The sequence below is a fragment of the Mustela putorius genome, unplaced genomic scaffold, assembly GCF_011764305.1.
Source record: "Mustela putorius furo isolate JIRA1106 unplaced genomic scaffold, ASM1176430v1.1 tig00003858_pilon_pilon_pilon, whole genome shotgun sequence".
NCBI lineage: Eukaryota > Metazoa > Chordata > Mammalia > Carnivora > Mustelidae > Mustela > Mustela putorius.
This window is the reverse complement of record NW_025422010.1, coordinates 3861180-3876375: the sequence shown is the minus strand read 5'-3', so window position 1 is coordinate 3876375 and position 15196 is coordinate 3861180. Positions and strand designations below refer to the sequence as shown.

Sequence of the window (15196 nt, the reverse complement as noted above, 5' to 3'; positions counted from 1 at the left end):
TTGTGGAGAGCTGGGGAGCCAGGTGCTGGTCGTTGTGGGGACAGGGCGAACCCAGAGCTACAGGGGCCAACCCAGAGCCAACTGTTTGGCCCTAAAGACACGTGTATGTGTCATGAGCTCAAGAGACACCATCATGACGTTGCCTCCTGTCTGGAAGCAGTTCTTTGGAGAAAGCACTGGTTCTGTGATGTTCGCCCCAATGACTCAGATCTGTTATCCGTCTGATACCCTGAAAGCCCGTTCCTAACAGGGCCATGTTGCACAAAGGCCGTGCTGGCTTCCTCACCACTGCCTGGCTTGTCCCTGTGCCTGGTGTGCGACTCAGGTGTCCCATCCCATCTGCCGCTGTGTGAATACTGTCTCTTACACACGACCCCTTGCAGCGTACCAGCGGGCGGTGCCCTACCCCGAGGTGGCTGGTTCCCTGTGCACCCATGTACCACAGCAGGACAGGTGTCATGGGGCCGGCCATGCTGTGTTCACCGGGACCACTCCTCTGTGGTCTGTGGGCAGGACCTGGATGTGACCCCTGCACACACGGATTTTCCTACTGCTCTCGGGGGGGTCAGGGTACAACAGGCTTCCTGGCAGGGATGCCGCTGTGGGAGGGCAAGAGATCCAGCTGCCTGTGTGGAGTCTCCCCAGAGCAGGGTCACGGACTCCTGGGGCTGGGGGAGGCCAGCCAGCAAAAAGGGGCACGCTGGGCCCCCATGCCCAAGCTTTCAGAGAGGGACTGGCTAATAAGGAGCAGGCACACTGAATGGAGTGGCCTGCCATAAAGCTTCCCTCAAACCCCTGTGAGGTTTGCCGAGCTGCCTGCCCCAGCCCTGTCTCCTGCATTCCCATCCCCATGTTCCAGCAACAGCCTGGCCACTGCCAGCCCAGTAACTCCCTCATGTCAGGGATGCCCTGCTTTGACTCCCACCAAGTCTGAGAGGATGTTCCCTCTCCCCTAACTTCGTTCTGCTGACTGCTATGTCCCCCCACACCACACACCATGGCTTGCTCTTAGTTGTACCCCTGCACCTGGCCGCTTGTCAGGTGGGCAGAGGTGAGGGGTGATGGCAGGAGGAGCGTCCCCTGGTTCCCAGCCCACCCTCTTCCCCTGTGCCAGGCCCACCATCCTGCTGACACCCTTTTGTCTCCCTGCAGACGATGATGCCTTTGAGCCAGCAGAGGCCAGGCCGCCGAGCCCAGGGGATGGTGGCGGTGAAGGGGCGTCACCCCGGCGTCTGGAGCACCCTTTGCCCACTGCGGGGCCCTCTCTGGCCGACTTGGAGGACTCAGCTGACAGCAGCAGTGCCCTGCTGGTGCCCCCTGACCCTGGCCAGAGTGGGAGCACCCCAACCACAGAGGCACTGCCGGGGGGCGGCCGCCATAGCCGCAATTCCCTCAGTACCGTGGTGTAGAGGATGGCCCAGCCCAAGGCCCCGACGGGCGGAGAGCACCTTTTTGCTGTCAAGAAAATCCTGATCCCCGTGGGAGACTTAAAGGGCCCCTGAGTGAGCCTGGACCCAGCTGCACGGCCGCAAACCCACTGACCGCACGCATGTGCAGCACAGACCACACCGGCCTCCCAAGGGAGCAGACACCTGCACTGGGCCTCCTGGAGGGCTCTAGAAACATGCATAGCTGTTGGTCCCTGTCTGTTTCTTTTCAAATGGCAGAAGAATGACAGAGTTCGTTCAGACCACACGTTTCAGAAGTAGGGAACAAAGATGGCACCGTGGGCATGGGCCCCACACCACATCTGGTTTTGGTGGGCATGCTTGCTGTGGCATGCCGTCCAGAGGAGCCTGCCAGAAAGCCACACGGCCCCGGTGGCCAGGAGGCGGGAGGGGCGCTTCCAGGCACCACCATGTTTGTGGACTGTCAGTATTGTCTGGGTACTAGTCTGCCTGAGGGTAGACGGTCTTGAAGGTGACCACAATGACTGCTCTGAGGATCCCCTCCACTCCACCCCAGCTGTAAACATCAAGGGTGACCCTTCCCCAGGCTGGGGGATGGCCTGGGCCTCTGGTGCCCGAGGCCCTGAGGAAAGAGGGTCTTGGAAGGAGGTTGAACTCTCCACTCTGTCTAGCTGGGCTCATTGAAGCCCAATTCTGTGCCAGGAGGCCCTGGTCCCACTCTGCCATTTTTTCCCCAGCATTGCTGTGCATGGCTCCCCCAAGAGGCAGCCCTGGAGTTGGGCCAAGGCCCTTAGCCACGCATGAGTGTTCTGGCCCTGGATCCTCTGCTGGGGGTTGGGAGCTAAGCCAGCTCCTGTCTGCTAGCCTCTGGAGCCCCCACTCTTAATTGATTTCGCCTCTGGGCCTGGCCTGCCCCCCACCCCATCATGTTTGTGCCATAAAGGGTTGTTTCTTTGTGGGGAGGGGTGGCTGAAACGAATGCCCTGGGCTGTGTCCATCTCCTTGCACACTGTCACCGCTGGGGCTGAGTGCCCAGTGGCCGCATGCCACCTTCTCATGCTCCTCAGCAGCTCAGGGTGCAGGGTACCCTGCGCAGGGGCCTCTGGACCAAGGGACCCTGTTGCCTGCTCCTGGGCAGCGGTCCCATCTCCTGACATGGGGCTTTTAGCATTTCTGAGGTTTCGAGATTAAGCGGGTTCTGTGCGATTTTTAGCACATCCATATCTTTTCTACGTTGAATGTCTGGATCTTTTCTTTTTGTGTGTGTGCGTGTGTCTATATGTGTGTACATATGTGTCCAAGTTTTGCAGGTGGTAGTGGTACACCAGAGCTCGGGTATGGGGCCCCCATTTCCCAGGCCCGTTGTGATGTCTGGGGTGGCCCGGAGGCTCAGCGAGGTCTGTACCTCCGTCCTGTGGCTGAGCGCATGGAGCCCTGTGCTTGGTCCCCGGTGTGGCTTTTCCAGACCAGCATGCAGTGACTGGAGGGTTGACTAGAAGTGCTCTGTGGTGACAGACCTCAGTGGCACGTTCTCACACTCTCCCGATTGGAAACCCATTGTGTTCCTCCAGGACGGAGTGAGGTTTTTGAGTTGCCCCACAGAAACTGTCATGCCCTGAGCCGGCCAGAGGTGTGAAGTCTGAACTGCCTGTCCACACTTGCAGGACCCAGAGTGTGGGAGGCAGGTGGGCTGCATGCTGAGCAGGCCGGAGCTCCCCTTGCCAAAGGGCTGCCACTTTGAGAATGGCGTATTGGGCCCTCACGGCCCACACTGGCCGCTGAAGACCAAGCAGGAAGCGTGTTTTGCCTCCAGCCTGCTGGGCTCGGGGCAGCTGAGGGCTGGAGAACAGTCACGGGTCTTACTGGTGCCAGGTGAGTGTCCTGAGCGTGTCTGCTTTGGAGTGTCCGTCCCAGCAGAGCACAGAGGGCCTGACCTCTATAGCTGAGAGTCCTTCCCAGCTCCCGTGTCCCTGGCCCATACCTCGGAACCATGTGGGACTGGGAAGCTCCTGTGGGGACTGAAGGACTGCTGGGGCCAATCAGGCACACATGAGGTGCTGAGGAGGGAGTGAGCTGAAACGGCGAGCCTGCTTCTGGACTGGCCACAGGGCTCTGTCGTGCGCTGGGGTGCTCAGCCCACTTGCATCCATGGGCCGGGCAGAAGGCCCATGTGCGGGGCTACTCCAGACCCCCACCTGCTGTGTCTGCAGGAGTCGGTGCCCCGGAGCTGACCTCCGCTGGGGGGCGGTTGTGAGAGGAACGAGGGGAGCTGGTGTCAGCCTGGCTGTCCTCAGCCTCCTGTCCAGCTACCACCTTTTGTAAGATCTGACTGTGCTCCACGGTCCGATGAAGAATCCTGAGGCCAACCCTAGTAGCTGCGACTCTTGTGCTCCTGAGAGAGACTGGGCCCCCAGAGGTACAGGCCAAGCTCTTGGGAGGGGCCTCCTCCCCCAGGTGGAGGAGTATGGAAGGAGTCCATACTGTACATTGTCTCGATGCCTGTTTTTTATGTTTTCCTTTCACTAAGGGTTTTTAGTTTGGGTTTATTTTTGGTTGGGTTGGCACTAATCCTTTTCTTAAGATGCTGTGAGAACCATTTCATCCAAATGCCAAATAAATTTGTGTTCTGGAAGAGGTGTGGTCAGTCTTTGGTGTGACCCAAGTGGGGACGGGAGACTCCAGACACGTCGGGGCTGCATGACACGGTGGTGGGAATGGGTGGGTGGAGGGGTCAGAGCATCTGTACCAGCCGGGCCAGGTGCAGGGCTCCAGGAGGCCCTGTTCCTTCTGCTCTCTGACCATGGCCCTTTCAGGAATTCCCCAGTTTGTGATGAAGGAACAAAAGGGTACCCACAGGGACTCAACCTCAAGTGGGCCCTTGTGCTCACCTTCCTAACCCAGCCGCCTGGCATTTGGCTCCAGGCTGGGCACTGGGGGCCCACGGGCTGGGTGGGTGAGGGGCCAGGGTCAGGAAAGAACAGGGAGTCCCTTGATGGGGTTAGGAGCTTCGAGGACAGTTCCTTCATTCTTGAACACACCTGCTGGGGTGGTGAGGGGTCCTGAGTGCCATCAGCTTTGCTGACAGTGCCCCTTCCCCAAAGTGGGAAGATTCTGGCCCTCTGGAGATTGGAAAAAAGTATCACCCCACCCACCACCCTCCCTGCAACCTCCTGGCCCAGTTGTGCTTGCACCCACAGGCACACACATGCCCAGATACAGAGCTCTTTCCAAACTGTCACCTTCTTGGTTACACCAAGGGACAAAAGAGATCAGCCCCACTTTGCAGGACAGCAAATTGAGGGAACAGGCTCAGGCCACAGCCTGAGGCGGGGTCGGCCTCAGGAGCTGCTGCAGAAGCCTGAAGTACCCCCCCTGGGGGGGGGTGTGAATCAGTGGGAGAGCTGCAGCTTCCCAGATGGTGGGATGATCCCCCCCAAAGGAAGGCCTTGCCCTTGGTGTACAGCGGAGACACCTATACAAGAGAGGCTGTGGTCTTGGGGCAGATGGTGGTCTCGGACCCACAGCAGAAGGGAAGGACACCCTCCCACCCCAGCCTCAAGAGTCCAGAGCACTGGGATTCAAGGTGCCCTCCCCTTTCATCTTCTGTCCTTGCCTGGTGGCCTTGGCATGTCACTCCCGGCCCCCAGCCTCCATCTCCTTCCTCATCTTTAAATGGGCATCGTAGCGCCACCCCCATTAATTGAGAGATTCCGTTTAAAAGGCTTTGCTCCAGTGAATACCAGTGATTGTGGCTGGCACTCGGCCCTGGGATCAGAGCCTGTGCCTGGTGATCTCAGACCTCGGTCTTCCCTGCCAGGGGCCCTGCCTGGACACCACCCCCTCAGACCCTCTCTGCAGTGGCCTGCCAGTGAGCCCTCAAGACTTAGCCACTCCCTTCACCCTCCCCACTAACAAACAGCTGCCTTGCCTACCCCCACTGTCCTCTGGCACTTTCCAGTCAGTCCTCCGGAATCTGCAGCAGCTACACCATGCGTTCCCAAGGCTTTGCACTCACCTTCCTCATTGTTCCACTGTTGGTGTGCGGGGACTCGAGTGGTGAGCACCTGGGCCCGTGCATCCATTCTGGAATCTACACTCCCTTGTAGCTACCACCCCCCCCCCCCCGTTAAGCCCTACCACTGGGGGGTTTCTTTGGGAGGAGGAGATACTGGAGTCTGGGATGGACTCCTCTGGCCTTAGCCCTGCACCCCCATTCTTGGACCCTGGCTGGGATGGAGCGTGACGAGGACCCAGATGGCTGTCCCTCATCTCAGTACCCTGTCCCCTGTCCGCAGACACCTGGTGCTATGACTCCCAGGACCCGAAGTGCGGTGAGGACAGAGGATCGTGTGAAGCTGTGTGGGATGTCTGTCCTGTGATGGTCTGGTGCTAGCGTGACCCAAAAGCGGTGTGCATGCTGAGCTGCTGTGGTCCCTGCACATTTCTGTCTGGAGTCCTGGGTCACAGCAGCTGGCTGTGACTGTCCCCCTGCATGTGTGTCCAGGTCTGTTGCTGATGTGACCTCCAGTCCTGCACGTGTACCAAGCTGTTCGTATCGGTGGGGCCTATAAGCCTGTCAGTGTGGCCAGCCCATGTGTGAGCAGGTGTTTCAGGTGCCCCGTGTGGGCGTGGGGCTTTTGGGCCAGGGGACCCCTCCACCCCCATTTTCTGTGGGACAGTCTACCTGCAGGTGATTGCAGTATGGCCTGCCTGTTTGAGAGTTATAAACTTTGTGATCCAGCTAGGTTAGGGTGTGTGTTGCAGTTGTGATCTGTCCAGGTGTCTGGGGGTTGGGGGGGGGAGGCAGAGACAAGCTTCCTGAGGCTGGGCAATTCTCTGTGTATGTGTGAAGGACCACTGTCTTCCTCTTTGTACCCCCAAGTTGCCTCCATAACCCATCCGCAGATTCCTAGCCTTTTTCCTCAGGGCCCACCCACTGGAAGGAGATGGCCCCTGCCTGTGGGGGCCCAGCCCAGTCCCCCATCAACATTGACCTTCACTTAGTCCAGCGGGACCCCACCCTGGGACCTTTCATCTTCCAAGGCTACAACTCAGCACCTGCAAGCCCATGGACCCTGGAGAATAATGGCCATACAGGTCAGTACCTGGGACCAGGAACGGCCACCACCACCCCGCCCCGCCACCCAGACAGGAGCAGGAACCACCTGGGAGTGGGAACTACCTGCCCCTCCCCACCCTCGCACACACAAGGATCAAAATCTCCACAATCAGCACAGGAACATCCATACATGTTAGTAAAGACACCTCCAACAGGAAACCACCCTCCAACAATAGCAATCAGCCATTGCCCCCTAGGACTAGGAATCAGGACATTCCCAGAAGTCAGAGAGTGCCCTCCCCAGCATCAGGATGTCATCACAACCGCCCAATATCACACACAGCTGTGTTGGGTCAAAACTCCAGCCATAGGAGGGTCACCCTGTCCCCAGTCCTTGCAGGGTGGGTATTCCCCTGTTGTCTGACCCGCAGAGGGGCCTGGACCCCAAATGAGGTACCAATTCCGTGGAAGCCCAGCCAGGGAGCAGACTAGCCAAAGGGGACCTGTGTTGGCACCCTGGGCCCTAAAAGCACAAGGGTGGGGGGCAGGGTGGAAGAGAGAGTCACGTGCTTCCCTATCCTCAGTGGTGCTCCACGTGGACGCTGGCCCGCAGAGCCTCCTGGAGATTCGGGGCGCTGGGCTGCCCCTGCCTGCCTACCGCACGCTGCAGCTGCACTTCCACTGGGGAGGCCCTGGGCAAGCAGGCTCAGAGCACAGCCTGGATGGGCAGCGCCGCCCCATGGAGGTGGGCTTGGGCATGGGGTAGGGTGGCGGGAGTGGCCCGTGGAAGGGACAGCTGGTACCTCTCATGATCTCTGCCTCTCCAGATGCATGTGGTCCACATGAACACGAGGTACCAGAGCCTGGGGGAGGCGCGAAGTCACCCTGACGGGCTAGCCGTGCTGGCGGTGCAGTTGGCGGTGAGGGAGAGCCCTTGGTAGTAAGAGAGGGAGAGAGGGGCTTTGTGACTCCTTGTGCTTCCCAGAAAGGAGGTCTGCAAAGGGGGCAGAATGGGCCTGTCAAGCTGTGGGGGGAGTGCATAAGGTTTGTAGGAGGATGGGGCCAGCCAGAGATCCTGGGTCTGCAGGGTCAGTGGAGGGTGACCTTCCCCCAGATCTCCCAGCTGACCTCTACTGGGAGCATACCCTCTTGCCACTTACAGTCTCCCCTAGATCCCTTTGGAGTTCCCCCTTTGAGACCTGTCTACTTGGAGCCCATCTCACTTGGAGTCTCCTCCCCAGGAGCAGGACACTGACAATGCCAACTTTTCCACCCTTGTGTCGGGCCTGAAGAACGTGTCTCAGCGCGGTGAGGAGCCACAGGGTCACGGGCCGCGGGGGGGGGGGGGGGGGCGGTGGTGGTGTCTCAGGGGTGGGGACTGGCTGGGTACAGGGAGGCTGACTCCAATCCCACCTCCCCTCCCCTGCCCAGGGGCCTCAGTGAATCTGACATCCACTTTTCCACTGGCCTCGCTGCTGCCGGGTACCTCCAGCCTCTTGCGCTACTACCGCTACGCAGGGTCACTGACCACACCTGGCTGCCAACCTGCGGTTGTCTGGACGGTCTTCGAGGACCCGGTCCCCATCGGGCGCGCGCAGGTGGGGCCTCAACCTCTTCCCTGGGCAGTGCTGCCCTCCTCCTCCCTGCCTCCTGAAACCCCAGGCCACCCACGTCTTGATCTGTCTCTGCCCCAAAACCCCAGGTGGCCCAGTTCCAGACTGTGCCCCAGGCCGGGCTCCCTGGCTCAAGCCCCACACCGCTCAGGGAGAATTTCCGCCCGCAGCAGCCTCTAGGGGGGCGCAGGGTATTGGCCTCTTTCGGTGCCTCCATCCGTGCAGCAGCCTCGGTCCCCACTGCGTTCCTAGCCCATGTGCATGGGGCTCTGCTGAGCCTGGGCCTCAACTTGTGGCTCCAGCAGGACCCCTAGGAGCCAGATTCAACCCCTTCCCACAATAAACGATGCAGAGTGACCTTGCCCTCACGTACCTTGGGGGGGGGGGTAGGAGAGCACTGCCTCTCCCACGGACCCCTGCATTCCTACCCTAAGCCCACTGAGGCCTTGGTGTGCTGCACAACGGGGAGACCTCTCAATACCCCTCCTCTACCCCACCACAGCCAGTCCCAGCCGGCCACCCAGAACGTGGAGACCTCCTCTGATTCCTCTGAGAGGGAGAAGGTGCCCCCATTTCCATGGAGAAAAACTAGCAGGTCCTAGAAACACCACCTACTAAAGTCTTTAGACTACACATTTTATTTTAAAAAACAAGCTGGCTGACCGACCCCACTGTACGGGTTAAACAGTGACTTAAACGTACATTCTGCTGCAGACTGTGGTAGGTGAGTGGGTCCTGGTAACAAGGACAGCTAGTGAAACTGAGCCTAGCTGATAATGGGAGGTTAGGTTGTGGAGACTGAGTGTAGGGCGACACTTTCTGGAGAGCTGTGACTAGGTGAAGGGTTAAGTGTCCTTGGCATCACCATCCACAGCGAACCTAAGATGAGTCGCCACTGTGTCCAGGCACTACTGTGCAGTGACAAGCTGGGTACACCAGTAGAGTGAAGCTGGCCAGTAGTGAAGCATGGCTGCCCTCCAGCTCATGGCCTGTGGACTGCGGCTGCACATCTGCGCAGCATTGTCCTGAGTGAGGCTGTGTCCAGGTGATAATGTCCCAGCCACCCACGTGCCCCTAATGTCTGCTGAGTTAAGTGTGGGTCACACATTATCTCAGTGCTTGGAGGCCCAGCTTTGGGGCCAAGACCCTTAAGAAAAACAAAAAACAAAAACCCCAGAGCGGAAAAAACCGGCACCCTCCCCTGAGGCAGACCCTTCTGCAGGTTTAAGGCCAAAAGGGCCTCCGCCCCTCCTCCAGCCCGGACTGGGTCTCAGGCGCAAAGCCGTCTGCACTCCCCAGACCTGATCCCCGGGAGTCCCCAGGCTCTTCGCGTCCGGATAGCTACATCCCAAGGCCGGAGCTCTAGCAGACGGCGTCTGAGGCTCCTTCTCCATCCACGAGGTGGGTGGATCTGTCCCGGGTCCCGGTGACCCCCGGCGGGGTCCGCCCTCAATCCCCGCTGCCCTGCGCGGCCCCGGGCGGTACCGGCGTCTTCTTGAAGTTCTTCCTGGCCGGGGCCCTGTTCGCGCCGCCGTCCGCGGGGCCGTCCGGGATGTCGTCCGCGGGTCTCGCAGCCGCGGCCAAGGCATTCATGGTTCCGAGCGCCCGCAGCAGGGCTGGGCCGCGGGGCGCGGCGCGGGGGGCGGCGCGGGGCTCCCGGCGGGCCGGCGGCGGCGGGGGCGGCAGCAGCTCGCGCAGGGCGTCCAGCTCCGCACGCAGCTCCGCGCGCAGCGCCTCGAGCCCCGCGCCCAGTTCGGCGCGCACAGCCGCCAGGCCCTCCTGCAGCCGTCGCTCGCTCACCTCCAGGACCCCCGCCGGGTAGGTGGCCCCGCCGCGCGGCTCTCCGCACACCGAGCACACCGAGCCGCTGCTGCGCGCATCCGCTCGCCCCGCGGCCCCAGGCGCCCGGGCCTCCCCGGCCGCGGCCCCCGCGCGCTCCACCAGCCTCAGCAGCCGAGGCTCGTCGGCCCGCGCCGCCGCCTCGGCCCGGAGCTGGCCCCGCAGGCGAGCCAGGCGACCCGGGGCGCGGGTTTCTTCAGGGCCCGGTCCGTTGGCCTGCGGCCCGTGGTCCCGCCGGCGGCCAACGGCCCGTCGCAGCGCCTCGCTTGCGCCGTATGCGGTGCGCGCCTGGACCCACGGGCGCCCGGGTTCCGCCGCCATCTGCGCTGCAGCCGCCACCGCCAGCGGAGCCGGGCCTGGTCGGGAGCCCCAGCCCGCAGCCTAGCGACCGCTGGGGCCCCGGCGACGCTCCGTGGAGAGGGGCCCCCGGGGACGGCTGTGGGAACGACCGAGGCCTCGGGGGATCTGGCCTGGCCCGGGGAACTCCGGTAGGGCGGGGGTGGAGGAGGCGGGTGGATGGAGACCCAGGGGACCCCGGCGGGGCAATGCAGGCAGGCTTGAGAGTGCTGGCCTTGCTCACGGGGACTGCATTTCGCTGGGTTGAGCAGCTAGGACTGGTTTCTGGGCAGGGGGTGACAGGACGTGGAATGAGGCTGCAGAGAAGCCTAGGCTCTCAGACCATAGTCAGGAACCGGGCTCGCACCCTCTACTCCCAACTACTGACCCCAACGCACTCAGGGGAAGGCAGCAGCGGTTATGGACCCTCCCGCCCAGTCCTCCTCACTCACTAGAGTCCCACTTCCATAACTTAGTCCAGGCCGATATTATCCCTGTCACCGCCACACCCCCACAGCTGCAGGAACCCATCCTCCTCGAGGGCACCCCCACTCAAGCTCTTCAGGGGTTTGGGTGGCTCTCTGCTGTGCCCCAGTCCTCAGGAACCCGCTGGATATCCCACCCCACCCCCACTGTGTTCTGGCCATGTTGCCTTTTACCCAACAACCTCAACCCCTCTGGGCCTTTGCTCAGGCTGTTTCTCCTGCTGGGAATGTCCCTACTCCACACCATTTCCCTGGTGGCTCCCACTCATTCCCCCCCTTTGGGACAGCCTTCCTTGGCCACCCCAGCCCCCAGCAGGTGACTCAGGACCCTTGCCCCCAACTTTAAATGGCTCTGTTTTCTGTCCACCTGAATCCACAGTAGGGTCCCTGAGCACCGGGCGACTGGGTCACTGAGTTCTCAGAGGTACCAAACACACGGTATGTTGGATGCCAGAGGAGATGAGTGAATGAGCCTGGGTTGAGGGTCCTGGGTAGGGCCTGGCCTCTGCCCTTCACCCTAGTCAGCCCATGCACCTCCTCAGCCTGGCATTCAAGACCCTCGTAGCCATCCGTGCTGGCTTTCTTGTCTCTGCCACCTCCCCACCCCCCCCCCGGGCGGGCACTCCTCACTGCTGTACTCCGCCCTTCTTCACCCCAGTGCCTTCACCCCTGCACCTCCCTGGGTCCATCACAGGGTCATGGACAGGGTCATGGATACCGTGGGTGGTATCCCTCTGCCTAGCATGTTGTTCTCACCAAACCCTAGGGGCTAGTTAGCAAATTGTGGGCATGAATCCAGGCTGGGCTGGGAGGGTGATGGCAAGGCAACCACTGGGACCTGCGTCCCCAGAGCCCACAGGGGCCTCGCCACTATGTAGCTCTGTGCCCATGTGTGTGTGATTGAGGCAGCCAACCCTGTTCTTTTACAGCCCTGGCCCCAGGCCACCATGAAGACTTCTGGATCTCCTCTATTGATTCATTCATTCATTCATTCATTCATTCATTCATTGCAGCCTCTCTCGAAGGTACATATGGAGGTGAGAATGTGGCACTCCATCAAACCCCGCAGGACCCTCCTATTCCTGCTGAGTCACTTGATCCCCTGGGACCTCCAGCATCTGGTTCTGCTGGTCCCTAAAGCCTCATTAACCATGCTCCTGCTCCCCTCTCCTCAGTAATTAAAATACTGCAGACAAAAATGCCCTGGATTTCTTCCCCACGCCTGCTGGAGTTAGGCTGTGTGACCCAGGGGCTCTGCCTCCTCTGAGCCTCACTATGAAATGAAGGAGGCCCCCAGACCCGATCCGTGGTGGGGGCACAGCAGGGAGGCTGGGAAAGGCTGGGGCTGGCCGGTGGAGGGTGGGAGCTGGAGTGGTGGTCACGGACAGTCTTCAGATTTGTGATGGGGTGTGGAAGGGGTGTGAAGGCTGGGCCTGGGCTGCCAAGGCACACAGGGACCGCAAAGTTTTCTGACTGTTGAGGCTAGTGGAGGGATGTGATAGGAACAGAGCCTTTGCTGTGAAGAGCCGACGATCCTGCAGCTGGTCCAGATGTGAGGTCATGGCTGGTGGCAGAGTCTCCCAAAGTCACGGCTATGGGGCAAACAGATTGCACAGGAGCGAATGCAGACTGGAAAGGGAGGCCCCAGGGACCCTGACCAGGCCCTCAAGAGGGCTGCAGAGGTAGGTGTTGGTGAGGGGTGAACAGGCAGCTGTGGTCAACATGACCCTGAGCCCCTGAGGTCAAGTGCAGCAATAGTCAAGAAATGGGTTGCAGTGACCCTACCCTGAGCTTCACAGGTAGAGGGGAAGGGATAGCCTGGGGAGTCCTTGCCTAGGCTAGTTGGTCGGAACAGAAGCAGCTGCAGAAGGAATGGGGCAGGAAGCAGGAACAGAGCTACTGACTGGGCCAGGGGGACTGGCACACAGGCCTGCTTTCTGGTTCTTCTGCTTTCTAGAATATCTTCACAGCCCAGCCTGCCCAGCCCCCTGCACAGAGGAACTGAGTGGGGCCCAGGGCAGGGCCCAACTCCTTCCCCACTCCAGCCCCCTCTCTGTGCCCAAGGCCAGGGCCAGGTCTGCTGGGGGTGGGGAGGCTGGCTGTGACTGTGAGAAGCCACCACTCTGGGAGCTGTCCCCATCTGGGCTCTGTGCCTTCAGGTGGCCCCTCTGCACAGGCAGGGTTAGGCGATTAGCAGGCTTGACCACTGATTAACTCAGGGCCTGAGAGGAGGGAAAACCCTGGGGCTCTGCCTCTGTCTAGACAAGGAGGGGCAGCTGAACTGCCTCACCTTTGTCCTCTGTTGCCATTAAATCCTGGCAGCCACCCAGAGAGGGAGTCTTATTGTCTAAAGGGAGTCTTATTGTCTAAAGTGGGCTTTGTATGTTGGAGGGGGCCCTAGTGGCCTCGGAGGGGGCAGGGAAGCCTCACAGTCGTCATGGGAGCGTCTGGCAATGCAGATGCCCAGGTCACCCCCTCGCCAACCCTGCAGGATAGAACTGAGTGTGACCTTTCAGGGCATGGTGGTCTTTGTCTTCTTCCACGACTGTCTGCACACCAAATTCCGGCCCAGCCTCATTCTCAGTGAAGGGGGGCACATGGAGATGCAAATGGGGGTCCCCTCTGCATTGGCCCTGAGGGTCTCTGTGGAGAGGGGGACCCCCCAGGAGAGCGAGAAGTGTGTTCTTCCTGAGCCACCAGCCCCGCTGGGAGGAGAATGGGCTAGCCTTGGGACTGGGCCAGGAGTGGGCTGCCACTCGCCTTTCTGGTCACGGACCCTGGCCCTCGTCATGGACTCGAGAGCCTAGGTGCCCACCCGATCTCTGGGCCAGCTGGGCTGCTTGCTGTGGGAGCCTGACTGACAAGACCCCCCCCCCCATCTTGGCTGGGGTCTGGGCCTCAGCCCCAGGGCTCTTAGGAAGGGAAGGCTGTGATCCCTTTGGGGCCCTGAAGTGTGGGCCATGTGGTAGAGCTTCAGGAGACTAAGGCTGCAGCTCTGGCTTGGGTCGTTGCTCACGATACCATTCCGGGCTAGTTCGTTCTGCCTCTCAGAGCTCTGGTGGGCCCTGTTGCCTTGCTTCCATGTCCCCAGCCGTCAGCGCCCAGAAGCAGTCTTTGCTGGCCAAGAGATGGTGAGGGGGGCCGTGGTGACGGACCCTGGGAGGTGAGCAGGGTACATGGGACACCTGTGGCCTAAAGGGCAGGTCTGAGCTGTTGGTGGCTCCTCCTTTTAAGAAGGGGCCAGAGGGTCCAGGGCTTCCTGTGGAGACTGGATTTGGGCACACCTTGCCCCTGAATGCCCCTTGGCTACGAGGCACTGGATCTGTTCTCTGGCCTCCAGGTGTCTCTGGCTACCCAGGCGTTCCCTAGGAACGGTCTTGGGAGGCAAGGGGCTCTGCAGGGGACAGCACATTACCCAGTAATGACCTTGCCTGACCTCAGTAATGAGCTCATTACCTGATAATGACCTTGTTTGCCTCACCCTGGCGTCAGCAGCCATGGAGTGTCTGGCCTGGGGTGGCTCTGACCAGTCCAGACCGTGGCCTTCCACCTCCCAGCCCGCCCCAGATGGGGCGTCGGGCCTGCCAGCATCTGTGTGGCCTGCAGGCCCCGCCTGGGCTCCCAGTTGGACCAGTCTGGGTTCGTGACCATCCCCAGCTGCACAGCCTGGGCGAGTGAACCCTTTAACCTCTGTGCCTCACTGCCTCACTCACAGGTGGGACAAGAGGGTCTGTGCGGAACAGAGTGACGAGAGCCGCTCTGAGGGACACGGTTTTTCAGAGGCTGTCCTTCTGCCGGCTGGCTGGGTTCTCCACATCAGGACCATGTGAACAACCTCTGGTCCCTGGGATGGCCCTTTGTCTCATCATTCCTAGTAGAGAGGAGTATGAGGACATCTGAGGGCTGGGTCCCCTCACCTCCCTGTGGCCAGAGGGCATTTCTCTGTCCTCATATCTCTTCTCTTAGCAGCACTGAAACAGCCGGCTCTGCTCTCCTTCTCACGCTTCCTGGTGACCCCAGACCCTGGCAGACACTTCTCACTCCCATGCCCCCCCTCTCCAGACCCCCATACCCGCACTTGGCTCACTTCTCCAAGCCTAGGGTTTCGCCATTGTCTTCTCAGGGGGAACCTGATCAACTCAATTCTGATTAGGACCCACCTCTACCTGACATCCTCCCCGAACTCCCACCTCACTCCTGCAAGAGCCTGGGGTCCTGCGTGCCCCCAGGGTTTGGACCTGCCCCTTCAGTGACGTGCTTTTCCTTGCTCCCCATGCCAGCACCCCCTCTCCCCACCCCACCCTGGCCTGTGCACATCCAGCTCCCTCCGCCTCAGGGCAGAGTTTACACGGCCTCCTAGAAAGGCCTGTCCTGACCCAAGGTCCCTTCTCCATGCTCTCCTTGCAACTGCTTACCAGGCCCTCTGCAAGCTTTGCATTTCCTCCCAGAATGTGG

At 60.7% G+C, this 15196-nt stretch overlaps 3 protein-coding genes across 6 annotated transcripts in view; 2 read left to right on the top strand and 1 right to left on the bottom strand.

Moving 5' to 3' along the window:
• The window catches only part of DGCR2 (DiGeorge syndrome critical region gene 2), a 94146-nt gene extending 90105 nt beyond the window's left edge, over positions 1-4041 (top strand). For all 4 annotated transcript variants that reach the window (XM_004742593.3, XM_004742592.3, XM_004742591.3 and 1 more), the window contains one exon: positions 1153-4041. In XM_004742593.3, coding sequence (XP_004742650.1) covers positions 1153-1409 — 257 coding nt within the window. In that variant the 3' untranslated portion in view covers positions 1410-4041. The remainder of the gene's footprint in view (positions 1-1152) is intronic.
• Positions 4042-4121: 80 nt separating this feature from the next.
• Positions 4122-8433, top strand: LOC101684955 (carbonic anhydrase 15-like). Its single transcript, XM_004742581.3, has 8 exons — positions 4122-5465; positions 5705-5740; positions 6336-6506; positions 7053-7213; positions 7296-7388; positions 7710-7776; positions 7900-8066; positions 8171-8433. The coding sequence occupies exons 1-8, from the start codon at positions 5399-5401 to the stop codon at positions 8393-8395; spliced, it is 987 nt and encodes a 328-aa protein (XP_004742638.2). The 5' UTR covers positions 4122-5398; the 3' UTR covers positions 8396-8433.
• A 296-nt stretch (positions 8434-8729) lies between these two features.
• On the bottom strand, positions 8730-10256 carry LOC123387662 (protein FAM246B-like). The gene has a single exon (XM_045065762.1). The coding sequence runs from the start codon at positions 10239-10241 to the stop codon at positions 9531-9533; it is 711 nt and encodes a 236-aa protein (XP_044921697.1). The 5' UTR covers positions 10242-10256; the 3' UTR covers positions 8730-9530.
• Between the last annotated feature and the right edge of the window lie 4940 nt (positions 10257-15196).